Source organism: Podarcis melisellensis (genome assembly GCF_964234715.1).
Source record: "Podarcis melisellensis genome assembly, chromosome: 2".
NCBI lineage: Eukaryota > Metazoa > Chordata > Lepidosauria > Squamata > Lacertidae > Podarcis > Podarcis melisellensis.
In genome coordinates this window covers 35121351-35146891 of record NC_138529.1, presented here as the reverse complement: position 1 = coordinate 35146891, position 25541 = coordinate 35121351, and the positions used below count along the sequence as shown (strand labels likewise).

The following is a 25541-nucleotide window of genomic DNA, read 5'->3' as shown; positions in this document are numbered from 1 at the left end:
CAAAAGAGGCGGGGGGAGAAAACAAAATAAACCACGTTCGCGGGTCAAGGCTAAAGAACGATCAGCTTCCAAGCATGCTCCTTTCCTGCCCGAGTAAATGTTTAATCTCCCGCTGAGAATTAGTAGCTCTTTTAGGAGTAGGAACTCGCGACTCCCGTCGCCCCCTCCACCAGCGAGCGAGTCTAAACCAGTTAGGGAAGAAGTACCCTGCCTCCCACCCCACCCCACCCCATTTTACACAGCCTCTCTCCCTCTGCTTAAGTTAGCTATCCTGGGAAGGTGCATTGGCAGCTATCAACAGATGGAAGGGCAGGGAGAGGGAGGAGACGCGAGAGAGAGAGAAGGAGGTCTTTATTACGCGCCGCACAATACCCAAAGCCCTGGGGGACCTCTTCCAGCTGGGCTCAAGAGGGCAAAGTCAGGCAGGAGAGCAACTCGGGAACTTTTCAAAAGAGCTTGAAAGAGCCACTGTGCAGTTCCCCACTTCTCCCCCCCCCTTTGCTTTTTGAAAGGGAGGGCGGCATCGCTTGGGAAGCGAAGGTGGCTCTGATTTCATTTGGCAGCGCCTAGGATAGCGCGCATCGGGAGGCCAGCCTTTTTTTGGAGGAAGGCTGCTTCTTCCCCCTCCTCCTCCTGCTGCTGCTACTGCTGGCGTGCTCCAAACTTGCCTGGATGGGATCTGCCCGGTGGAAGAGGCTCTGCCTTTTGTTCCTGATAGGGACAACGTTCTCGGTCATCTTTTACGGGCACTACTACACCACGACGGATTCATCCAGGTAAGTCAGGAGGGCGGGGCGCGGTGGTGGTGGTGGTGGTGGAGAAATGTTCCCAAAAGCAGCGTCGCGGGAGAAAAACACAGCCCTGCCTAGCATGCTTTGGGAACAGCCGGCTGCTCAGAAATGAGGGGCATGCCTTGTGTGTTTGGGGGAAAGGCGCAATCCCCCAAAAAATCAAAACCAGGGGAACCTGGAAATCGTTTTGGAAACAGAACAGGAAAGAGCGGTGTGCGCACCGCACTTTCCAAGCGCGTTTTCTTTGCTCCCGAAAAAAAAAAAAGAATCATGGGAACTGTAGTTTACATCTCGCAGGGCGATAGTTCCTAATACAAGCTACAATTCCTTAAACAAGCTACAATTCCCATTCTTCTTTGGGCTGAGGTGGGGAGAGAAATGTGCTTTTAAGGTATGGTGTGTGTACCCAGCCTCGGAATCTTGCTCAATATTCTTTTGTTTGCGTGTGGTTTATTTTGATCCGATGGGGTTGCGACCCAAACCGCAGCTGTATCTAAAAACACCGTGCAAGTTCGTTTATTTTTAAAGCGAGGGGGAGTTTTAAACCTGGAAGAACCTCAAAGCTTGATTTCGGAGATGTGACTGCACATGTTGCTTTACAATGGAACACACGCCCTCCGAGGCGCGGGCAGATATGTGTGCAGAAACAAAGCCCACAGCGACAAGGCTACCTCTCCTGGAGAGCGAGGAAGGGCAGGCAAGTGTTGGGAGAGAAGAAGGGTATTGTACTCCCAGCTCCCAAAAGGCTAGGAATAAAAAGCAGGCCAGGCATGCTAATTAAGTTCAGCGGAGTGAGTAATGCATGGGAAGCAGAGAGTTGAGGCTTCCAGACGCCTGTGCGTTCAAGAGTTCCTAGCCATGAGCGCACATTCCCACACAGTGGGGCCAGGAAGACCAAACAGGCGAATGCAGGGTTCTTAAGAGGGTGCCACTAGGTGGCTTCAGGTTTGAAGATGGGGTGCTGTGCATGGTTGCAGCGTGTCCTGTCTTGTTTGTTGACATGCAGGGTGCTGTTGTCCCACACACACATGGACAAGAGAGCAAAGTGCAGCTCAGATTTTGCACTTCATTTAGCTGCTATGTCCCGTGATGAGTTGCAGATCCCAGGGAACATGTACTGCCCTTACCTTTGCTTAGGAGCCTTCCTACTCTGCTCCTGGCAGACTAAAGCCCTGCATTTCTAAGCCGGTGAAGTTGTGTAATCTATGCTAAGAGCAGTGGTGTGAAAGTTGGAATAGACACGTACAGAGGGCTGGAACGATGTTACGGCAGCCTTTGTCAAGCTGGCGCCCTGCAGATGTTTTGGACCATAACTCTCCTCAGGCCCAGCCAGCTGGTGGGAGTTGTAGTTCAGAGCATCTGACGGGCGCCAGCTTGATGAAGCTGGTTCACCCACATTAAGCTCACTAAGCTTAAAGGACTTGCCCTACAGCTCATGGGCTCCTAGATACGGATGTCATCTGCTTTCATTACTGAAAGAGTTGGATGAGGGTCTCAGAAGGGATGATTCTCTCGGAACAGGTTGGGACCCAAAACTTAGATCCCAGATAATCGAAACCATTTGGCAAGCATCTAAAGAAAACTTGCTTTAGGCTCCACACTTCATTTCATCCTGAAGTTCAGCTTTTACTTTCTACTGTCCACCCAGCCATGTTTGAAAGGAGAAGGGTGAAGTTTCACATAGCACCCGCAACTACCCATAGATCTGAGTGCGAGACCCTCCCTCCTTTTTGTAGTTTCACTTTGCATTCAATAGTTTTGAATGTAGCGGTATGTTCTATGAATTTCAGGTCTAGTTGTGTATCTTTTGGTTTAAATGACCATATAAAACACTTTATGGACTACCTGTGGTGTGGGGAATCTTCGGCTGTCTGGATGTTGCTGAACTACAACTCCCATCGTTATTGCCATACTCTCTGGGGCTGATGGGAGTTGTAGTTCAGCTACATCCAGAGGGCCAAAAGTTCCCCATACCAAATGTAGTCCATAAAGTGTTTTGTATACATCAATAATCTTTAAAGCTCTAGTAGGATCGGCCAGGACTATCTACATGTTATACTTGCAGGAGGTGAGACATAGTGAATTCCTTAACTTCACCCAGCAGGTTCATAGTTTAGCTTTGAGTTAGGGGTGGCCAGCGCATAGGGGTTATATTGAACAAATGTTTTCTCAGAATAAACTCATCAAGATAACTTTTTTAAAAATAAAAGAATGGAAATGGTTTACTGAATATTTACAGTTACAGTGGTACCTCGGGTTACGAACTTAATTGGTTCCGCAGGTCCGTTCTTAACCCGAAACCATTCTTAACCTGAGGTGTGCTTTCGCTAATGGGGCCTCCCACTGCCGCCGCGCCACTGGTGCGCGATTTCTGTTCTCATCCTGGGGCAAAGTTCGCAACCTGAGGTACTACTTCCGGGTTAGCGGAGTTTGTAACCCAAAGTGCTTGTAACCCAAAGTGTTTGTAACCCGAGGTACCACTGCACAGTGGTACCTTGTGTTAAGGATGGGATCTGTTCTGGAGGCCCATCCGTAACACAGAACTGACGCGAGGCGAAGCGCTGCGTCTACGCACATTCATAGTGCAATTTAGCACTTCTGCACATGCGCGAGCAGCAAAACCCAGAAGGAACCCATTCCAGTACTTCCGGGTTGCTGCGTGACACAACACAAAAACATGTAACCTGAAGCGGATGCAACATGAGGTATGACTGTAAATTGTAAACAGATAAGAACATTGGTGAAGGGATGCGGGTGGCGCTGTGGGTTAAACCACAGAGCCTAGGACTTGCCGATCAGAAGATCAGTGGTTCGAATCCCCGCGACGGGGTGAGCTCCCGTTGCTCGGTCCCTGCTCCTGCCAACCTAGCAGTTCAAAAGCATGTCAAAGTGCAAGTAGATCAATAGGTACCGCTCCGGCAGGAAGATAAACGGTGTTTCCGTGCATTGCTCTGGTTCCCCAGAAGCGGCTTAGTCATGCTGGCCACATGACCAGTAAAGCGAGATGAGCGCCGCAACCCCAGAGTCGGTCACGACTGGACCTAATCGTCAGGGGTCCCTTTACCTTTACCTAAGAACATTGGCAGGATTATTGTAATAACCAGCAGCTTCATAAGAGTATATATTTAAAGAAGATGAATAAATGCGCAAATTAAGTTAATTTGGATATGCAGAAGATATGCAAAACAGGGCTTTCCCCTTGCACCTCTAAATCTGTGGTGGCAGGTTGGGGGAATCCTCAGAGCAGATCTAGAGCACTCCTGGGGGAAGGAGAGAGGGGAAAGGTCTTGTTGTATGAGCAGACCTTGTTCCATACACAGATACCCCACTTGGCTTTATGTTGAATGCCACCCACAGTTTGTGGTTTTAACTACAAAACAACCCTGAATCTGAATCTGTACTTCCCTGACCCCAACAGGTGGGTAGAAGTTACCGCTGGTAGTTGCTGGAGCCCCCAAAAGACAGCATCTTGCATGCTGGACAGGTGGCTGAGCTAGGCCAGCAAAGGACCCACTGGATCCTGAGCTGGCCCTCCGCAACTGGCGCTGCTGGGCCTCTTTGCTGAGCAAGCCTGGGACATGGCATAGTGAAAATGGGAATGCCTGTTAAAAAAGCAGCCCTTTTCTTGCAGAGCAATCCAAACCTCTGATCACCTGTGCCAGAGGGGGGATTTGGATGGGGGTGGTATGTCCCCTCCACGCAGCCTTAGCCACCTCTGCTGACCTCTGCTGATGGAGGAGCCTTAGCCCCCAATGTTTCAAGGCATACAGTAGAAGGAGGGACATTCCTGAACTGAATGGGTCATGTTCAATGTACTGCTAAGTCGCAGAACAACTTTTGCTTGCACAGTGGCCAGGCGTGATGGCTCAGTTGATGGAGCACGAGACTCTTAATTTCAGGATCATGGGTTTGAGCCCACGTTGGGTGAGAGATTCCTGCACTGCAGGGGGTTGGACTAGATGACCCTCGTGATCCCTTCCAACTCTATGAGTCTATGGACTGGGCTGCCCCCCTCCCCACTCCCGTGCCATCTAAATATATTGTGGGGTTTCCTCCAATCCTCCAGAGCAGTTTGGGAGATGGCATGGTGTGCACAGGGGGAGGAGGGGAGGGAAAGTCCCATCTTCCAATGAGGAAAAGTCATTCTGCTCACAAACTTGTTTAGTTGAATATTGCCCATTATCTCAAGAACTTGAAAGGCATTCCATATCCAAGCTACGTACGGTTTAAGAGCTCTCTCTGCCCCCCTGCTCCTCCTCAGTTTTTCTGCTATGGCCCAACCTTCTCAGCATGACTAAGTTCACAGTGAAATGGACACATTTGTCTTTGTTGTAAAACAGAAAAGTTCTAAGTTATAGGATTGCCATAGGTCCAGATTTGGCCAGATATATCCAGAATACTGCAGTCAGCAGCATTGTCAAGGCGGAAATCGGCACTGACGTACTGGGAAATCCGGACATACGGCAGCCGATGTCGGCAGTGCCTTTTAAAAATAAAAGTAGCTCAAAAACGGCATTTTTTTAAAAAGCAATTTTGCCCCAAAAGCTCAACCACTTTGGGCAAAACTTAAACAAGCTCAACAACTGTCTGGATTTTCACGGTTTGAAATATGGCAACCCTAAAGTTAGAGTTTGTGGGCAATTCTTTACTGTTCATGTCCTTCAGGGCAGCTCCTTGGAGTATAGGAGGCATAATGGCCCAGCCTGTTTCCCAACCTCTTCCTTTCAATTGAGCAAACAACACATTTTGTCAGGTCTGTGAGGGTCGAAGTTCTGATATCTCTTATCCAACCTCCCCACCACCCCACAACAATTCCAGTTGAAAGATGGATGACAATTGCCCCAGCATTTTTCAGAATGATAGGAGGTAATAACGTTTCCTATCTTTATTGAGATGGAAAGTTCAGTTTTTCATCTCAACTCGCTTATCAGAACTTTCCATTTCCCACACCATTGCCCTGCTGGTATATGTATAGTCTCAAAATAAACATTTGGGTCTCATTCCTTCTTTTCCTCTCTCTTTCTTTTTATACATCAAAGTGACTTCCTCCTCACTGCATGTTTTCAGAGGGGCAGGATCTGGTAAATCTGCACCAGAGTTTTTCCTTACGAAGAAAGCAAATGGCAAGGAGCACTAGAGCAGTGGACTCGTAATTTGGTGAACCGGGTTTGTGTCTCCGCTCCTCCACATGCAGCTGCTGGGTGACCTTGGGCCAGTCAGATTTCTCCGAAGTCTCTCAGCCTCACTCACCTCACAGAGTGTTTGTTGTGGGGGAGGAAGGGAAAAGAGATTGTTAGCCGCTTTGAGACTTCTTAGGGCAGTGATAAAGTGGGATATCAAATCCAAATTGATCCCCATTTCTAGGCCAACTAAGGGCGAGCTAAATGCTCCTAATGAAAACTAGAGCCTTCGGCTGTATCAGATGAGCTGGGGGGGGGGAGTTCCCTTTCTCTGCTCCAGCCTCTAGCTGGTGTTCACCTGTAGAGTTAATAATAATAATAATAATAATTAATAATTTTTATTTATACCCCGCCCTCCCCAGCCAAGACCGGGCTCAGGGCGGCTAACACCAAATATAAAAACAATTGACTGAAATACAGCTTAAAAAACAAGACTAAAATACAACATTAAAACATTAAAATGCAGCCTCATAGAGTTACATGCAGATTTGCCTGTATATGGAACCTCACAGGGGTCTCTTCTCATCCTAAAATTATATGAGTCCATGAGAAAGAAGCTGGTGGATGGGATGAGAGAGATATACTATTTTCAGCAGGGAAATGGCCGGTGGGGAAAGGATTAAGCAGCCTCCTGTAATGGTTCTAAGGGGTTGCTCGTGAGTAAGCAGATGCCTATCTCCCTGGCTAGGTGCAAACACCTGGCTGGGCTGCCAAAGTGAACCTCCTCTGTCCGGACAGCCACTCACCCGTGGCTGTCTCAGTCGCTGGCAGAATCCGTGAGTGGGTGTTTCTTAAACTTCTTCCAGCAAAGAAGCTCTTTGACGCCTAGTCTCCGCCTACCCTCTCTGCGTGAAAGCCTTCTGCGCAGGGAGGGCGTGGGCAACGGAGGACCCCTACTCTCCCCACTGGTCCCCGGCAAGGAGTCATGGGACCGCCTCGCCACTTCCCCCACCTGCCCCCCTTCTCCACTGGTGCTACGCTGATTCTCTTCCCCAGAAGATGGGCTGCTTCTCCCGATCCCTGGACGCTCTCCAGAATCCCTCTGGCTTTTGCGCTCTCCCTCCAGTACTGATGGCAGTTCCCTGACACCCCCCCCCCCAGTTATTTGTCAGAAAGAAAGATTTATTACACACATTTGTCTGTAACATCTACTGTGCTCCTAATAGCAATAAATTGTAGGTGGAAGCTCCTTTCTCTGGATGAAGCAATGCCTTCAGAGGCACAAGGCCTTAGGGGAGAAGACCGGAGGAAATAAAGACTTCCTTTGAGGATGCTTCGTAACAGCCATCTTGCTCCCTTGTAGACCTAGCTAACATTCTACTTAACCAAAAATAACACTTGCTGTGCTTTTGGACAATGATAATTTCCCCCAGACACTGGGTCATATTTGAGGAACTGTGTAAGAGCTGCGCCAGATTTAGGGCGGTGTGGGTGTCTCCCCTGCACAAGGTGCTGACCCAAAGGGGAGCAAAATAATAATAACAATAATGATAACAATGTTGTTGTTATTATTATTAATAATAATATACCTATATTAATACGGGAACCTACTGAGAAGATCCATAAAAATGCAACTGTACCAAAAGGAATTATTGTGAAAATAAGAAATATTAAAGTAGGGGGCAAATTTTGTCCTTGCTCAGGGCACCAAGTTATCAAAGTCCACCCCTGGCGACAGCTGCCCTCATCACTCAGCCATTCCTGGGACTATGCTCCAGAAGCTGAAATCAGGTCAGATCCTTTGAATATCTGCTAAATAAGACCACCGTTTTTTGCTGTGTTTCCTGATGCTGACTGTCCGGTACCTTGGACAAACTTGGTTCACAAACTTGGTTCCCAGACTTGGGTCTCCAGCTGTTTTTGGACTACAACTCCCATCATTCCTAGCTGGCAGGACCTCTGGTCAGGGATGATGGAAATTGTAGTCCAAAAGCAGCTGGAGACCCAGGTTTGGGGAACCTTGGTCTAAATAGAGCACCACAACATTTGGCAAGGAGCCTATCTGTGGCTGCCCCCCAAAAGATCTCAAAACACAGCTCAAAACCAACTGATTTAGATGCCTCTAGCTTCCACTTCTTCCTTTTAGTTGCTGATTCCAGTCCTTGCAGGATTCCCTGCTCTGCATACAGATCACCCAGTATCTCCACAGGCAGTGCCTAGAAATCAGGATGTAATTTCTAGGATCCTTGCCTGATACATTTAATTAGACTACTATTCCTAACCCTCCCTAGGTCTAACGTGCGGCTCCTAATCCTGTTTTCTTCTGTCAGACAAAAAAATTGACTGTTGTTGGCGCAAGTCTTTCACACAAATGACCCAGGCGAGACCTGCCCTTATTGCTTTGTAATTCAAGGAACTATGGTAACTGTGAACTGCCACTGAGGTAACCACAACAAAACTTCAATTGCCCTACACATTAGCCACTTATTCAGAGTTTTGCAATTGAGTCAATTGCGTGCTTTTAACAAGTTTACTGATTAAAACGGAATTACATGGTGTCATAATAAAAGTAGAATGTGGAGGGTAATTGAGGCAATAGTTTTAACACAAATAATTTATTTCTGGTAAAGCCAACGTCAAATCTGACCTCAAGGCAACACACTTGGTCAGGGAAGATTTATATCAAATTGGATGGAGATGCCAGAAGGCTGCGAGCTTTTAGCATATGGTGATTAATATGCTTAAAGATGCATTTCAGATGGACACTTTGCTTTGTTCATTTAATTATGTAAAATATAGCACCCTAACGACCTACCAAGTGCGGGTATGATGCATTCCTATGATGGTCATGATAGGATATGCTAAAAACTAAGGGGAAAGTTCAAGACCAAGTAAAACAGACCTGATAAGGAAGTTATAGGAGCAGGTTGGGATTATAAAATGAACAATCATGTTGAGAAAGCAAGAAAACTAAGGAATGTTTAAGTTGTTGGAGTCCAGTGTGTGTGTGTAGTTACAGATTAAGGACCATGGGGTTGATTTGATGATGTAGCTGCTCCACAAGAATTTAAGAAATTAATTAAATCAATTTAATTAATCCATAATCTGGAAGTCAAGCAATATAATAGCTTTACCTTTCTTACCCTTGTAATAATAAATGCATTAATGCAGTGGATTTGTATCTCATTTTCTAAATGTGAAAATGCTGTTGCTGTTTTTAATTTTAAGAAAACAGATGTAGGTTAGCTATAACAATACAGTACCCACACCAGTAGACATTCTTTCCTGGCGACGGCTTGAGGGAAAATCTGATTGATGCTTTGGCTCTCGTTGGGTTTGACGTCGGAAAGAAGCTTGCAGGGGAGGTGATGGGGAAGAAAGACATGTCTGAGTGAGGCAGATTTGTTAGAAGTCATTTTCGCAAGGCTAAATCCAAATACGTTTCCATAAGTTGTATAGACTTCTGCTGCAGGTCCCTTTAGATCAGGGGTGAACAGCTCTGAGAACCACATTGGCAACATACGATATCCAGGTGCCGGCAACTAATTTGTATATTTGAGCTAATTGTAATTAACAGGTTTTGCACATCATTTGCATAAAGCCGGTGCCTGCCAAGTTGTAACAGATGGACATATTGCGTTTATTTTTGTGATATCTGAAATCATTAACTCCAAATGTGAACGTCTCCTCCGCTTAGTGCCGGAGACAATTCTGGGTGGCATCTCCCTTGTAGCCTTGTCACTACTTTGGGTGACCTTTCGCATTCATGAGCTAGAATAGGCAAACCATAGCTTCAGACTGGGACACTCAGGATAGCTATTTCCAGGCTCAGTGTAGCAGACCCTCCAAGTTCCCCTATTTTCCAGAGACAGTCCCAGATTTACAGACATCATCCTGGTTTCTGATTTGATCCCGGAATGTCCATCTTTTCCTTTGGATGTCCCTATTTTCATTGGAGAAATGTTGGCAGGTATGGAGTTATCCAAGCCCTGAGCTATCTGAAGGCAGCTCTGTATGGAGAAGTTCTTTAATGTTTAATGTTTTATTATGTTTTGATATATGTTGGAAGCCGCCCAGAGTGGCTGGGGCAACCCAGTCAGATGAGCTGTGTATAAATAATAATAATAATAATAATAATAATAATAATAATAATAATAATAATATAATAATAGAATAGTAAAAGTAAAGAGACCTATGACCATTAGGTCCAGTCGCGGATGACTCTGGGGTTGCGGCGCTCATCTCGCTTTACTGGCCGAGGGAGCCGGCGTATAGCTTCCGTGTCATGTGGCCAGCATGACTGGCGAAACCAGAGCAGTGAACGGAAACACCATTTACCTTCCCGCCGGAGCGGTACCTATTTATCTACTTGCACTTTGATGGGCTTTCGAACTGCTAGATTGGCAGGAGCAGGGACCGAGCAACGGGAGCTTACCCTGTCATGGGGATTCGAACCGCCCACCTTCTGATTGGCAAGCCCTAGGCTCTATCGTTTAGACCACAGCGTCACCCATGTCGCTTAAATAATAGAATAGGTTGGCCACCCCTGGTCTAGGCATGTAAGAAAGATGTCCAAAAGAGCTGCCTACCATGCAGCAGTGAAAGACATGGGAGTCCTAGAAGAAAAGGTTGCATACGTACGAAGCCACTGTTTTTAGAAATCATTGGGTAAACCACTCAGAATATCCTACTCCTCCAGGCTTCATAAGCAAACTCGTAACTCTTATGCTGATGTTTCTGCCTCCTGCATGAGGTTCCCTTCTTAATGTTTCTCCTTCCTGTCCCCACCAGTAGCTTAGGCAGAGCCTCACATTTGCCCCTGTTGCCATTGTTTGCACTGGCTGTATGAATAATCCTTTCACAAGCAGAACAGTAGCAGAACAAAAACCAGACATTCATAGAAATACATATGTTGCAAAACACATAAGTGTGCGGGTTGAGAAGGGTTGTGCATACTGGTTATTGAGGATTCAAATGTTCATCCGAACAGCTCGAGGTAGCATATAAGTTTCTCCCCTTCCTCATTTTATCCTCGCAACAGCCCTGTGAGGTAGGTTAGGCCAAGAGAAAGTTACTGGCCCAAGGTCACTTTAGTGAGCTTTAGGGCTGAGTGGAGATTTGAACCCAGATTCTGGACTTGTACCCCAGAGCAAAAACAAACAGGGCTGCTCCAGTTCACAGATAAGTTTAAACCACCCCTTTTGCTTTGAAAAAGTCTCCAGTCTATATTTCTGAGCATGTGGAGACTGATTCCTCTGAGGGGGGATGTTTTGGAATCCATTCCAATAGTTGCAGTTCAAGGGGTTGACCTTCTGGCCAGGGCCAGTCTGAAGGAGCAGAAAGAGAGACAAGGAAACCTTTGTGACACCCAAATGGTGATTTTCACACAGAGGAGCGAGCAGATCGTGTTTCTTCAGTTCTGCATGTGCGTAGCCTGTGGCAGACATCCCCCTGAACCCTGTTGTGAGAAAGGTTCTTGGTGGCCTTCCTGGAAAGGCTTGTTGTGCAAAGGGCAGGAGTCCTTTCATTAAGGCCAAGCCACAGACCTGTCCATCTAGATGGACAGGGTTGTAAATCCATCAAGCCCCACTGACTTCAGTTGTGGGGGGAAATGGCTTGAATTCTTAATGCCTATGCACCCAGGTCATCAGAGGAAGTCTGTTTCACCTGCAGGAAAAGTACATTGGCTGTATGTCCAAAAGAAATGACCTTCACTGGGTTGGCACCTGGATGCCAACAGTTTATTATTTTCGGTGCCAGGTTGCAACTTTATTATTTACCCAAAACACACACACACACACACTGGTTGGATAGTTTTATTCCTCTTCATTTTATTGCACTATTTATTTTTGTAATTCTACGTTTCTTTTTATATACAGCCCTAAAATCCATTTTTGGAGAAGGGTCAGCTGAGGGATAGCTCAATTGGCAAAACACAAGACTGTTAATCTTAGGGTTGTGGTTCGAGTCCCGCACCAGGTGGAAGATTTCTGCATTGCAGGGGGTTGGACTAGATGATCGTTGTGGTCCCTCGAAATTATTTTGCCATGCTCCTCAATGCCTGATGGTTGTGGGAGCTCTGGTCTACACAAACACCTACACACAGAGAGCCAATCCATTCATTTTGCTGGAGGGAGAAAATCTGTGCTTCCATTCTTTGTACATGGAGGTTGGCTGTCTCTGTTGCAATGAACAAGGCAGTCTGTGCTTGGAGCTCCATTTGCACATTGCAGTGGATGTGGCAGCTCCAGATTACTGCAAGGGAGTACATGCCTGTCTTCCAGTTGTGCCCATGTTTAGTTTTGATGGGAAGCAGGTGTTAACTAGGCAGAGCTGCATTAAAACTCAACCCTAAAGCCAGTTCAGGTTTGGGGCGACGCCTTGCAGAAAGTTCAAGCCAGGATGGCGAGTATACTATCAGCAAGAGCTCATATTTCAGTAAATGCCTCTTCAACAACATGTGCCTTGTCTAATCCACAATAAAGCATTTTTCATAGATACACGATGGTGATATTGATTTCCCCACCCACCCGAACTTGGGCAGGCTGCTGTGAGAGTTGCTTTGAAGTCAACCTTCTGTTTCCCAATGAATGGGCCTCTTTCTTCTTCTTCCAAGATGACCCATCTAGCATGTAGGGAGGTGGAGCTGTTGACTGAGAAGGGCTTAGCCAAGTTGCCTGACCTCAGGTTTACCAGTGGCTGGGTAAGATCCAAGACAAAACAGGCATCTGGAAAAGAAGAAGTAGGAACAAAATAGCTATGGGTTGTGTGGCTGCAACCCACGTTTATTTGTGCGTTAGCCCAGTTGAATACAGTAGGATTTACTTCTGAGTAGGGATGGGGGAGAAGTTGATGCGAATGACCCAAGTCACACTTCCTGCACTAATAAGATACCCTTCAGAATTCTCACTTCCCCAAATTTTGTGCTGCAGTTATCCAATGAAAAAATGTGCACAACTATATGGAAATAGTATGCAAAGCAACATAGTTGGGGAAATTCCTTGCAAAAACGATATTGGACAAAATTGCACACAAAGATCGAAAGAAATGTGTGTGTGAACTGTGAATCTTCATGTGGACTTTTTCAAGGGAAAATGGCAAATGGATGTGAAAATGGAATGAACTGAACTTAAGGTTGGGAAAAATGAGAATCTGAATGACAGATTTGTCCGTCCTTCTGAATAAGAAGTGTCAGTTGTTAGTGTCTTTGTTTGTACAGTACTTTAATTGAGTTAGACTGGGAGACCCAATTTTATAATAATATTTATATAGAGTTTCAGGTTGTATACACACCATACATTAAAGCACCATCCCTGCCCCTAAAAAAAAAAGTACTGGGAACTGTAGTTTATCTCTCACAGTGCTTCATTTTCCAGTAACCTTTAAATCGATGGTGTGTATGCAGGCTCAAAATGCTTCCTGTTCTTTCTTTACTTTTTACAATAACTCTGTAACTACTTGCTCCTTTAAGTACAGTAAAATAATGGTCTTCACATGCAAATATGCTGATTTGTCCAGACCTCCGGCATGATCCAGTGATACTTGAGCAGAATTGACATTCAATTTGTTTCACTATAGGAGTGAAGCACATGCTTAAATCTCACCAAACTAGAGGTGAAAACAAATCCTAGTTTGGTGTAGTGGTTAAGAGCGGTAGACTCATAATCTGGTGAACTGGGTTCGCGTCTCCGCTCCTCCACATGCAGCTGCTGGGTGACCTTGGGCTAGTCACACTTTTTTGAAGGCTTTCAGCCTCACTCAGTCACAGAGTGTTTGTTGTGGGGGAGGAAGGGAAAGGAGAATGTTAGCCGCTTTGAGACTCCTTTGGGTAGTGATAAAGCAGGATATTAAATCCAAACTCTTCTTCTTCTTCTTCTTCTTCTTCTTCTTCTTCTTCTTCTTCTTCCTCTTCTTCCTCTTCTTCCTCTTCTTCCTCTTCTTCTATGCATGTTTACTCAGCCATAAGGCCTACTGCATTCAATGGGACTTTCTCCCAGGTAAGTGTGCAAGGATTGCTACCTTAAATATGCAAACAACAACAACAGCAACAATGAAGGGTCTTATGACACTTTAAAGATTAAAAAAATAGCATGAACTTGTGTGGACTAGAGGCCACATCATCAGATGCAGGAATGGTAATATTAATCTTCAGTTGCAGGTATGTATACACATGCAAGGGGACGCAGGTGGCGCTGTGGTCTAAACCATGGAGCCTCTTGGGCTTACTGATCAGAAGGTCGGCAGTTTGAATCCCCACGACGGGGTGAGCTCCTGTTGCTCGGTCCCTCTCCTGCCAACCTAGCAGTTCGAAAGTATGTCAAAGTGCAAGTAGATAAATAGATACCACTCTGGTGGGAAGGTAAGCAGCATTTCCGTGTGCTGCTCTGGTTTCACCAGAAGCGGCTTAGTCATGCTGGCCACATGACCCGGAAGCTATCTGCGGACAAACGTCGGCTCTTTGACCAGTAAAGCAAGATGAGCACTGCAACTGGACTTAACTGTCAAGGGTCCTTTTTATACACGTGCAAAGTGCATAGACATTGGAAGCAATGAGATGCAACAAGTACAGATAACTCCCAAGATACTGTGATCTACTCCCAGTATAAAAAAGGCAGTGTTCTACCCATTGCCATTGCCTAGAGTTGTTGAGCTTATTTTGGGGGGAGTGCCCAAAGTTGTTGAGCTATTTTTTTTTGGGGGGGAGTGCCCAAAATTGTTGAGCTTCTTTTAGAGGGGAGTGCTCAGAGTTGTCATTGCCCAATTTATTTAATCCCGCGATCGACCTGCAGTGCCCCAGCGATCAACCGGTTGGACGTGCCTGAATTACAGTTGCTTAAAACAAGCTCAAGTGCTTCTTTACAGGAAGCAGTGACAGATACAATCAACTTGGCAAAACTGAGTTATGCTGTTGTAGGAAAGGAAGCCATTGTCTTTTTTCCGGCCAAGATTCCTTGCTCAGTAAGTAATACAGCATCTCATACTGGTGCCTCCTTTTGAAATCATTCAAGTAGAATTCCTTTGAAATTCTCATGGACACCTCTAGATCAGTAGCATGCTTGCTTTAAATAATAATAATGATAATAATCCTTCATCTGACCACTATCATTTGGAAGAAAATCCAGTTTCAGGGCCTCAGTGTGGAATGTGCTGCATGTTTGATTGGGGTCAGTCCTGCACTGATTTCTCCTGCAAATTGTTAATCTTATGGCTGATACTTCAGCAACCCAAATGGGTGTTTACTGCCAACAGCACCTTCGGGAACAAATAGCAGCCAGGGAAGGGGCATTTTCCAGCAGAAAAAAGGAACCTGATCCAGAAGCATGTTCCAGATTGGGCCCTGTGAGTGATTTTATTTCAGAATAAAGTTAGTCAGATGAATAATAGTCAGGATCTTCCTGCATGGGGCAGGGATCCTGAAGCTGTTTTCTTATCCACAATAAATTTAACTGGGCTCTTTGGCTGGATCAACCCTTTGGATTTCCCAAATATTCTTTGTGCTGCTTGTTTCCCTGATAGTGGAAGACGTTCACTGCCGCTGCTTTTAACGGGGTCTCCTTGCTTTCCAAGGAGAGAAGGCTGGAGAGTTGTTCCATTCACTTTCCAAAGAACATGGACTGGAAAACTTGCGTCTTTTGTAACAATCCCTTTATGTAAAAATGTACTGGTTGAGCAATTATTGCAAGGCAAACAAGCAACACACGGTCAGGCTGTGTTAGGTTTGCAGCAACAATAGTCCTTAAATAGTAACAAACAGTAACGTTCAGAAATGCAAATATGGTTGCTCTAGAGAACGCTGTGGTAACCATAGCAGATTTAAAATAAACAGCAGGGGCTGATGCCCATTGAGAGTGGCAGGGAGACCAACAGTGGGCATGCAACCACAGCCCTTGAGAGACAGGGGGAGACAGGTAATTCTAGTTTTGTCCCCATCCTCAAGGGCAACACTGAGACTAAGACTGTGTACACACGACACTCTTAAAGCACATTCTTCCCCTCAAAGAATTATGGGTAGTGTAGTTTACCCCTCACAGAATTACAATTCATAGCAACCCTTAGCAAACCACAGTGCCCATGATTCTTTGAGGGAAAGAATGCGCTTTGTACACAACCTAAGGAGGAGGAGGGTTACAAGCAATGCCACCAGGGGTATGGGTTGAGGGACTGACGGAGGGGAGACTGAGGTTGGTGGGGTGGTCTCCACAGCAAAACAAAACAAAAGCATTTCTTGCAGCAGCTCTCCCTGCCTCCTCATCCCATTCAACCTGCTCCTATCCTGCAGGTTGATACCAGCTGACCATCCAAGTCAGTGTCGGTTCCAGGTTTTGGGGGGGGCATGTCTTCCTCACTGCTGCCTCCATTTGCTTGCCCTCTTTCTCTGGGCTGCAGCCTCACACCACCCCAAGGGACAGCATGCTGCTCTGTCTCCTCACTCGGGTCACCACTTGCATTGTCAAAGGGGGTAAGGGGAGGAGAAGTGGGGCCAAGGGGCTCCAGAGATTGGAAGTGGGGGCCCTGCAGAAGAGTTGTGACCCCTGGCACCAACACTGATAAGAGCCCCCCTGCTGGATCAGGCCCATGGCCCTTCTAGTCCGCCATCTTGTTTTCACTGTGGTCAACCAGAGGCCTATGGAAAACCACAGGCAGGACCTGAGTGCATTAGTACTCTCCCAATCGGTGATTTGCAGATATTGGGAAGCATGAATAGGGTTGGTATTCAGCAACCGGCGTTTGGAGGCATATTGCCTCTAACAGTGGAGAGGGGAACATAGCCATCATGGCTAGTAGCCCTCAACAGACATCCTCCATGATCCAAATGGCTGAGGTGATCTGCTGCACTGATCTGAGCCATAAATTCACACCTGTTGTTACTGGCCCAGAGCCACAAAGGAGGCTTTGGATACTTAATACCAATATTAAGCAGCTGGACATAAAAATTCACATTCCTTGGAGTTTGGTATTCTACTGAAGGCGAAGTATGGGAACTCAGATCCAGAGGAGCGGATCTGCATGCAAAATCCCTAGATCCAGCACCTGACCAGGCATTGTGCAGGTGTTGTGTTCCTTTGCCACAGATGCAATGCCAGGCAGAGGGTGAGAGTTGCCAGCTCACATCTCCCATGTGCGGATTGTGTGTGGCGAAGTGTAAGGGCTGTTCCAATCTAAGCTGACAGCGTTAATCATCTCTTTGATGGGGAGAAGGAGGGGGATCATCCTGCAAAGCCTCCGGCAGGCAGCCTGCTGTTGTGCAGGAATGTCCCTGAATCAGGGCCAGCATGTCTCATTTGTCTCTGGCCCGCTAAGCCTTGTAGGAACAGGAAGAAGTCTGGCTTGCCATTCAAGTCAACAACGTTCCTGCCTTGCCTAATAATATGAGGCAGTTGGGCAGCGCAGAGAAGTTTGATTAGATGCAGGTTTGCCACGCATCTTTCTTATAACATTTGTTTATTCATTGATTCATTCGTTACACAGATATTCTGCCTTACTACCAGGCAGTTCAAGGCAGCATTTCTGATTCTCTCCCCATTTTATCCTCATCCCTTCCTTTTTTATCCTCTCAGTAGCCCAGTGTGCTTCATTGCTTTAGTGGGTTTTAGAGCCATAGAGAGGCACTCTAACCACCTCACCTCTGCAAAAGGCATGGTTGAGAAACAGCCCTGCGCCAAGCAAGAGATTGCCAAATCACACAGGTTCAAGCTAAGAAAATGTGGATGGGCCGGTTTCAGTTTTACCACAAGACTCTGTCTTTGCAAGTTTCTGCATCTTGTTGGAACGTGTCCTTATGCCCTTGCTCCCCCCCGCCCCGCCCCCCAAATGCCGTTTGCTCCTTCTTTGTGGATCCTTTTACCAACTCAGGCCAGGTTTGAGCAAACTGGGATCCCTACAAGCACTGGGAAGTCCAGTAGAGAAGGCTGTGTTGTTGTTTTTTTAATGTGCCTATTACATACGCTTCAGGTTACAGACTCCGCTAACCCAGAAATAGTGCTTCAGGTTAAGAACTTTGCTTCAGGATGAGAACAGAAATCATGCTCCGGCAGCATGGCAGCAGCAGGAGGCCCCATTAGCTAAAGTGGTGCTTCAGGTTAAGAACGGACCTCCGGAACGAATTAAGTACTTAACCCAAGGTATGTGGAGTACTTGAACTCCACATTCTCCATGCTTGTTTCTACTTCACCTGCAATGTAAAAACAAGGAAACCAGCACTGGTGTTCTAAGATCTAAATTCATTGTATAGTTAAGGTGTTGTGCAAAAACTGGGGGGAGGGGGAGGAATTGCTTCATGCCGCCATGCTTTATGGTGGAACACGTTATTCCTCAGCATCTAAATTATGAGTTAATTCAGGAGTTTTGCTAAACACTGACAGCTACATACCTCAGAGCTAAAGTCACACAAAGTTTGCAAGATCTAAGAACTGAGCTATGTGGCAGCTCAGATTGAGGGCCTCTCCAGACTGGTGTTCTTGCAGGCACACTTTGCAACGTGTCCTTGACACAATAATAAGTGCTTTAGTAGTGGATTTATCCTGCTTGAGTTTGTTCTGCAATGCTTCCCCAGTGCTATCATAGAACTCAAAGGGACCCTGAGGGTCATCTAGCCCAACCCTCTGCTTTTCAGCAATCTCTACACATGGTTCCCCATCCAATTTGAAACCCATACTGGACCCTGCTTAGCTTTGCAAATGTGCTAGCAGTTTTATTGCTGCTCCACTAGGAGGTGGTCATTGCTGTCTGTAGGGGCTACGGTACAACAAACCTAGGACAAAAATAATCCAGAACATAATCCAGAACAAATAATCCATAACAAAAGGTTATGGGATTTCAGCAGGAGATTATGGGATATGCATGGACTATTTCATGCAAACCAGCCCAAATCATTTAGAAATGCAAACTGTATTGATAGTGGGATTGTGTGTGACTGATCCAGTAGTGTCATGGGCACAAATAATCATGGATGTGGAATAAAATGGATGTCTCTGGAGGCGAAACCTATAGGAATGCTGGCATGAAATGAGAACTCTATGCATAACTTCTCCACCTGCTTCTGTTACTGTATTCCAGACTGCTGCAGCAGGAGACACTGGGGCCAGCGCAAGCAGAAATTCCCCAAGATGTCAGGAACCACAGTCTGCCCAGAGAAAGCATCACAAAGAGGTGAGTGAGGCTGGAGTGAACCCTTCCTCACAGAAATGTTGCCAGAGAATTGGGTGGTTACTTAAAATCGATGCATTTGATTCAGTCACCCACTTCTTCTGGGTCCTTCTTGCCCCTAGAGGGATGTCAGGGCCGAGATAAGTCACAGCTAGCAGATTTGCGCTGTCAGGATTTAGGCTGGAGCTTCTGGGGGTTGTAGCCCAGAGGGTTCTGAGGGCACCATGTTGGCTAATAACCTTCTTGATTCCACAGTTCCCCAGTGTCCTAGGCTTGCCCACTTCCCTTCTGACAATAGTTTGCAGCCCTAACCCCCTCTTCCCAGTTTAGTCTTTCATATTCCATGGTTTGCCCTGCACCTTTCCTTCCTTCATCTTTCTTGTCTTTGGACTCCCTGGCCCTTGATTTCCCAGGTTTCCTTCCCAATTCCTAACCTGCCACATGCAGCCTTTTAAATCCAGCCATGCTGACAACTTCCCCTTTCCTCACAGAATTACAACTACCAAGTGTTTAGTTCCTTGAGCAACGGAACATTCTGATCGTCACCAAAGGCAAACAGTATCACAGGTTTCATCTTCATAAGTGCACTGCAATGTTGATATATGCTCTTTAATGCTTCCTGTGGGCTGGATGGCAATGGGACAGACCCAGTACGACAGGTTCATCAATCTGTAACTATCCCATGGCTATAAAAGGGTCTAGATTTCATATCTAAATCACTGGAAGTTGAGCAAACCCTTAGAAAGGGTTGTTGGATAGTGTAGGCATCTCAGTAGACAGTGAACAAATGTTTGTGCATGAAAGTCAGTCTCCTTTTCCTGCTGTTTTCATTCTAGGGGGAACCCAACCAAAAATTCATCTGAGAGAGGAATTCTTAATCATCCTAAGGAGAAGGTAACAAGTCCATGCTTCATTCTAAGAACTTCCTTGCCCTTTGCCCCCTTCCCAAAAGCAGGTCAGCACCCAGACATCATCATCATCATGTGCTTACAGCACATGTAAAACATAGCAAAACATCAAACATTAAAAACTAAATAAAGACAAAACTATTTACTCTCTGCTATTCAAGGCTCACATCGTAAGAGTTAATCTTCCACAACACTTGTTTCTAATTCAGAGTTAGAGAGGTTGACCACATGTCTCTGGAACAGGCATGGCACGAATACAGGTATATCCCTCACTTTCTTGCTTGCTAGTTTACAACCAAGAGGAACAACCTCTGAAAATGAAATTCTGGACTTCTAAGCCACAGAGTGCCTTAGCGTCAGGTGTGCTTAGTGGAAAAGGGTTGCATGCTGTGAAAATTTATCAGTTGATGGTCTCACTCAATTAACACTTAGAGCAGATGCACTGAAATCCACAGGACTTGAATACCTCATACCTGGCAATCTTTGGGGATTCTAAGGAGCAACAGCAACAACAAATCAGCATAGGTTTGCAATCATTGGTTAAAATCAGTGAAGCTTTGAAAGGCTTAGTCTGCCAGCTCAATTCAAAATGGCACCCTGATGTCCCCAGACATAGATGAAAAGCTTTTCCTTGATCTTGGGAACCATCCTGCAGAATTTGGCTATGATATCTTAAGACTTAACAGAGAAATGTGTAGCATATTCATATAATGCATGTGTGTGTGTGTGTGTATGTGTGTGTGTAATACTTTAGAATTTATAATAAATTATATTAATAATTGCTTAAAGCTAAACTTAGTTGTGACTAATTTAAATCCCATTGAATTCAAGGGATCTACTCTGAGTAAGACTTAAGTTTGAATTCAACAAAATACTTTAGGATGCTTTGCTCACTTTCCCTCTCTCTCTCTTTCACACACACACACACACACATACAGAGAGAGAGAGAGAGAGAGAGAGAGAGAGAGAGAGAGAGAGAAGAAAGGGTTACTGCAAGGCATCAGTGACATGCCCAAAATCTCCTAGTATGCTTTAAGTAGATTTTGAACCTAGATCTTACGTTTTCCTGGTCAATTCAGCATTATACAGTAATTTGCAAGAAAAAGGCAGTTGCCGAGAACTGATGCAAAATCTGCAGGGATGTCTATTTCATGTATCTGAAAGGTAAAGGGACCCCTGACCATTAGGTCCAGTTGTGGCCGATTCTGGGGTTGAGGCGCTCATCTCGCTTTATTGGCCGAGGGAGCTGGCATACAGCTTCCTGGTCATGTGGCCAGCATGACTAAGCCGCTTCTGGCGAACCAGAGCAGCACACGGAAACGCCGTTTACCTTCCCGCCGGAGCAGTGCCTATTTATCTACTTGCACTTTGACGTGCTTTCAAACTGCTACGTTGGCAGCAGCAGGGACTGAGCAACGGGAGCTCACCCCGTTGTGGGGATTCAAACTGCCAACCTTCTGATCGGCAAGTCCTAGGCTCTGTGGTTTAACCCACAGCACCACCCGCGTCCCTCTTCATGTATCTTATTCACCCACAAATCTACATTCTGCCTTTCAAGTCAAAGGCCCTTCATGCTTTTTTAAAAAAATAGATTTATGAAACAAACCAGTGAAAGAACTAAATACTCACAACAGCTGTTTAAAAGCCCAACACAACACTGCTTAGTAAACACAGTCTGCAACTTTTTTTTTTTGAAAAGGTATATTGCAAAGGTAACAAAGGTGGGGCCATGTGTACTTCCTTGGGGAGAGAGCTCCAGAGACATGGAGCCTTGAAATGCGCACAGTAAATGGAGAACAACTGTATTGTCCAGTAACTTTGTCTGAAAAGAACCCATTCCTCCATCTGTCGGACCCTTTCCTAAGGGGGATATCACTTTCCCTGGTTAATGCTTTTTTCACTCTGACCGACAGCCAGCAGTATCCTTATCCTCACGCCAACCCTTGCGATCACAGAAATTATCAGAGAATTTGGCTGCTGCTTCACTTTATTTTTATTGTAGGCCACTTTGGGGGTCATTGCGCAAGAGCGGCATCTGAAAAGGTATCCCGTCAAAATAAATAAAATCAGAATTTCTGCAGATGTTTTTGGCTATGAGTTGAATATATTTTAAAAAAAACAAAACCCAGCCATGAGCATGCTTAGGTTGACTCTGCTGCACAATATTTGGATTCTGATGCTTGCCTTGGACGTTCTCATCAGAACTCAAATACCATCCATATTTGACTTTAAAAATTGGTATTTGGCCCCCAAAATTGGAATTCAAATTTTGACATTCAAATCATCCGTCTAGCGGCAGATGTCATCCGTGCAGCCCGTGTGAATCTGCCTTTGATGTTAATGGCAGGCTTTTAATCATGGGCAGCGTATTTACATAGCCAGTGCAAATGCATCAAACAGTGGGAGCTAGGAATACGATTCTTCGCTGCTGTTTAACATCTGACTTTAAGCTCATGCGGATCCATAGAAGTAAATTTGGAATGCTTCGTTTAGTGCACTAAATTATCTGACTTGTAGGACGGTATGGAATGCTATTTTACAGAGTTGCCGAGAAGTGAAAAAGCGTTGATCTCCAACCCCACATCCCAGAACATGTATTTTTTCCCCTCTCGTGAGTCACAACAAAGGAGGAAGAACCATAAATCTTAGGCTTTCTCCTCTGACCCACAAGGAGAAGAGAAAAACGGTTCCCTAAACCCTGATTCTTGCCCCCACCCCACTCTGGTGTTTGCAATACTCCTCCACCATTTCTTTGTTCAATATTCAGTGCAGCTTGAAAATAGTCATACATTCCCTTCCTTCCTGTACCATCAAGTGTTATGGGATGCAGGAAAGGGCTGACCCCAAAGAAAGGGCAAAGCAAAGCAAAACTGCTACACAAGTGGGTTGTGTCTGTGTGGGCGGAACATTTGTTTAGTCCTGAGCAGCATCAACCCTTAACAGTCAACTAATTAAACAATGTACCTTCAGTACAGGCGTAATTCCCTGAACTAGTGACCTGATAGCTGCTGCCCACTGGAAGTTTTAACAGACAACGGAAATGCAGCAACCCCTTCTCAGGACACAGAAAAACTGTTAAGAGATTCAGCACACCTGACTTCCCACCTGTCCCACCAGGGCTGTTCCAGTCTCCTGCATGGCTTCATCCCACATTACGTTTAGCGCAGGTGCTCAGGCTAAGCAAACCCAGAGGGTGTAGCCCAAACCTCTGTAACAACATTGCTCCGACTACTGTTTCCTCCCCTTTGGGTTCAGTGGTCTGTTGTGGTTCTGTCACTGCCATTGGGCAAGAACCAAAGATTTCAACAGGCTTTTTCAAGTTCTGTTTCTTTGCTTGATTTGGCAAAATCGCACCTGATCTCAGCATTTGAGTTTTCTGAGTGCAGGAATGTTTTCATCAATGAACATGTGTTTGTAGTGTTGTAACTGAGAACTCCTGTATATAATTTGGGGCTTTGTTAAGGTTGTTCTATGTTCTTTGCCAGTCTTCTCTGTGACCTACCTAAGTAGACATTCCAAAGAAATATTGATTGGTGTTAACTTCTACCACTTTAGGATTTGCTCACGCCAAGCCTTTCTCAGTCTGGTTTGTGTCCCCACTCACTGAAGTCCAAAGTAAAGGTGGACCCAACGATGAGGAAGCAGTTTGATTTTGGCATCCCGGTGCTGATGGAGAAGCAGCACTTCACCCCGGAGACCTGGGAGAAGCTAAAAGAGCACAAAGTCCCTTACGGCTGGCGTGGCTTGTCATATTCAGGTAATGGGCTGGGGACATAGCTCTAGAGGGCTACTCTGTTGTATGGTGGGCTACATTGGATGCATGCACTGTGATCTAATTACCCTAGCTCTAAACCAGGCTCACAATGCTCTGCTCCAGGAGGTGTTGGTGGCATAAATACACATGAGCCAACCTTGGTGCGAACAAGTGATTGCCCATGACAGTTTTTTTGTAATGCCCAGGGAACTTCATACCATCCAGTGCCTGCCAGATGGTACTAGAACACACGAAGCAAGAATACATCCTTTCTTGGGGCCCTGTGCTTCATTCACTCCATTAATTGATGGTGGTATTCACTCCATTAATTGATGGTGGTATTCATAACCTCAGCAGCCATGTTTGGACAACATGGTAAGCCATAAAAGCTTGCTGCCAAATCGCTCCCGCTTCACTCATCCCCTGGCATGAGCAACACATCATGACCCTTGCCTTGCTGGGACCTCTAAGCCAGGTGTTTGTCTCCAAACAAAGCAGTATCTGAAGCCAATGTTTTGTTCTTTTGCTTCCCCGTCATGGTTTGTTTGAGAGAAATAAAACATGAGCATTAAGTTTGTAAGCTCATGATTCCTCGCTCCACTTGCACTAGGGGAGGAGTGATAAGGCAGGGCGTGCCGCTCACATGTGCTCCTCATTCACATTCAGCCATGGCTCGTGCCTTAACTGGATGTGCACATCCCGTTTCTGCCTAATCATACATTTTAATTTTTTGATCTGTGTTTATTTCTGTGGATGACAACCAGTGATAATGCAGAGAATTTCCATGTGCTGAACGATTTGATAACATAGGTGGGCTTCTAAAAACAACAACACATTCCTGCCCCAAAAGAAAATAGTCCCCTCTCTTCAACCCAGCTGCCAAAGTTGGCCCTGGGAATTAAAGATCTGGTCCATTGGGCTGAAATTGTCCCCTATCCCTGATTTCTCATGTAACCCAGTAACGGACAGTGGGGCAGGTTGGCAGTGTTTCCCTGGCTTCCCGACAGCTGAATCACTGTTGTTGACTTGGGCAGAGCCATGCCAAGCATTTTCCCACCTAAAGGCTCTAAAGCCCAGGATCAGTGTTGTTGCCTGTAGTTTCTGCACATCTTATCTGCAGCTACACCCAGAATCTCTTTTCCTCCTTTATGCCCACATGCCACTGCTACTTCTTGGTGCTTCCCACATGGGAGTTGCCCCACAGCCAGTGGAGTACATCACATATCCAGGTTGCCTGATCCAGACTGAGGTGATGGGGAAGGGGGTGACTGATCCTTATCAGGAATGATATACCTCCCCTGATCAGATGTTGAGAAGTGATGTTGTTCACAATTTATGCGACCCAAAAGAAGCATCCTTCCTCTCTGCTCGTTCTGCATGTATTCAGTGAGCATCCTATACAGTGGTACCTCGGGTTAAGTACTTAATTCGTTCCGGAGGTCCGTACTTAACCTGAAACTGTTCTTAACCTGAAGCACCACTTTAGCTAATGGGGCCTTCTGCTGCTGCCGCGCCACCGGAGCACGATTTCTGTTCTCATCCTGAAGCAAAGTGCTTAACCTGAAGCAGTATTTCTGGGTTAGTGGAGTCTGTAACCTGAAGCGTATGTAACCTGAGGTACCACTGTATATAAAAAAGGGTGCCTTCTCTGAATCAGCAACAACTGAAGGACATGGGGAAAGAAAAGGAAAAGAAAGTCTTTCTTCATCTATCAGCTGCTCAAACCCAAATGAATTTTCAACGTTCTACTTTCTCAGCAATGTCCCAATGTTTGCAAGTGTCGTCATTTTGACGGCGGGCTTCACACAAGCTCTGGCATCTC

General features: G+C 45.8%; 1 protein-coding gene across 2 annotated transcripts in view; it reads left to right on the top strand.

Annotated features, from left to right (window-relative positions):
* The first annotated feature begins 259 nt into the window (after window positions 1-259).
* The window catches only part of ST6GALNAC2 (ST6 N-acetylgalactosaminide alpha-2,6-sialyltransferase 2), a 33489-nt gene continuing 8207 nt past the window's right edge, over window positions 260-25541 (top strand). For both annotated transcript variants that reach the window (XR_014164950.1, XM_081898027.1), the window contains exons 1-4: window positions 260-776; window positions 18968-19060; window positions 19894-19951; window positions 23521-23722. Coding sequence is in view for 1 of the 2 variants with exons in the window: in XM_081898027.1 (XP_081754153.1) it covers window positions 673-776; window positions 18968-19060; window positions 19894-19951; window positions 23521-23722 (457 nt within the window). In the remaining variant the exon portion in view is untranslated. The remainder of the gene's footprint in view (window positions 777-18967; window positions 19061-19893; window positions 19952-23520; window positions 23723-25541) is intronic.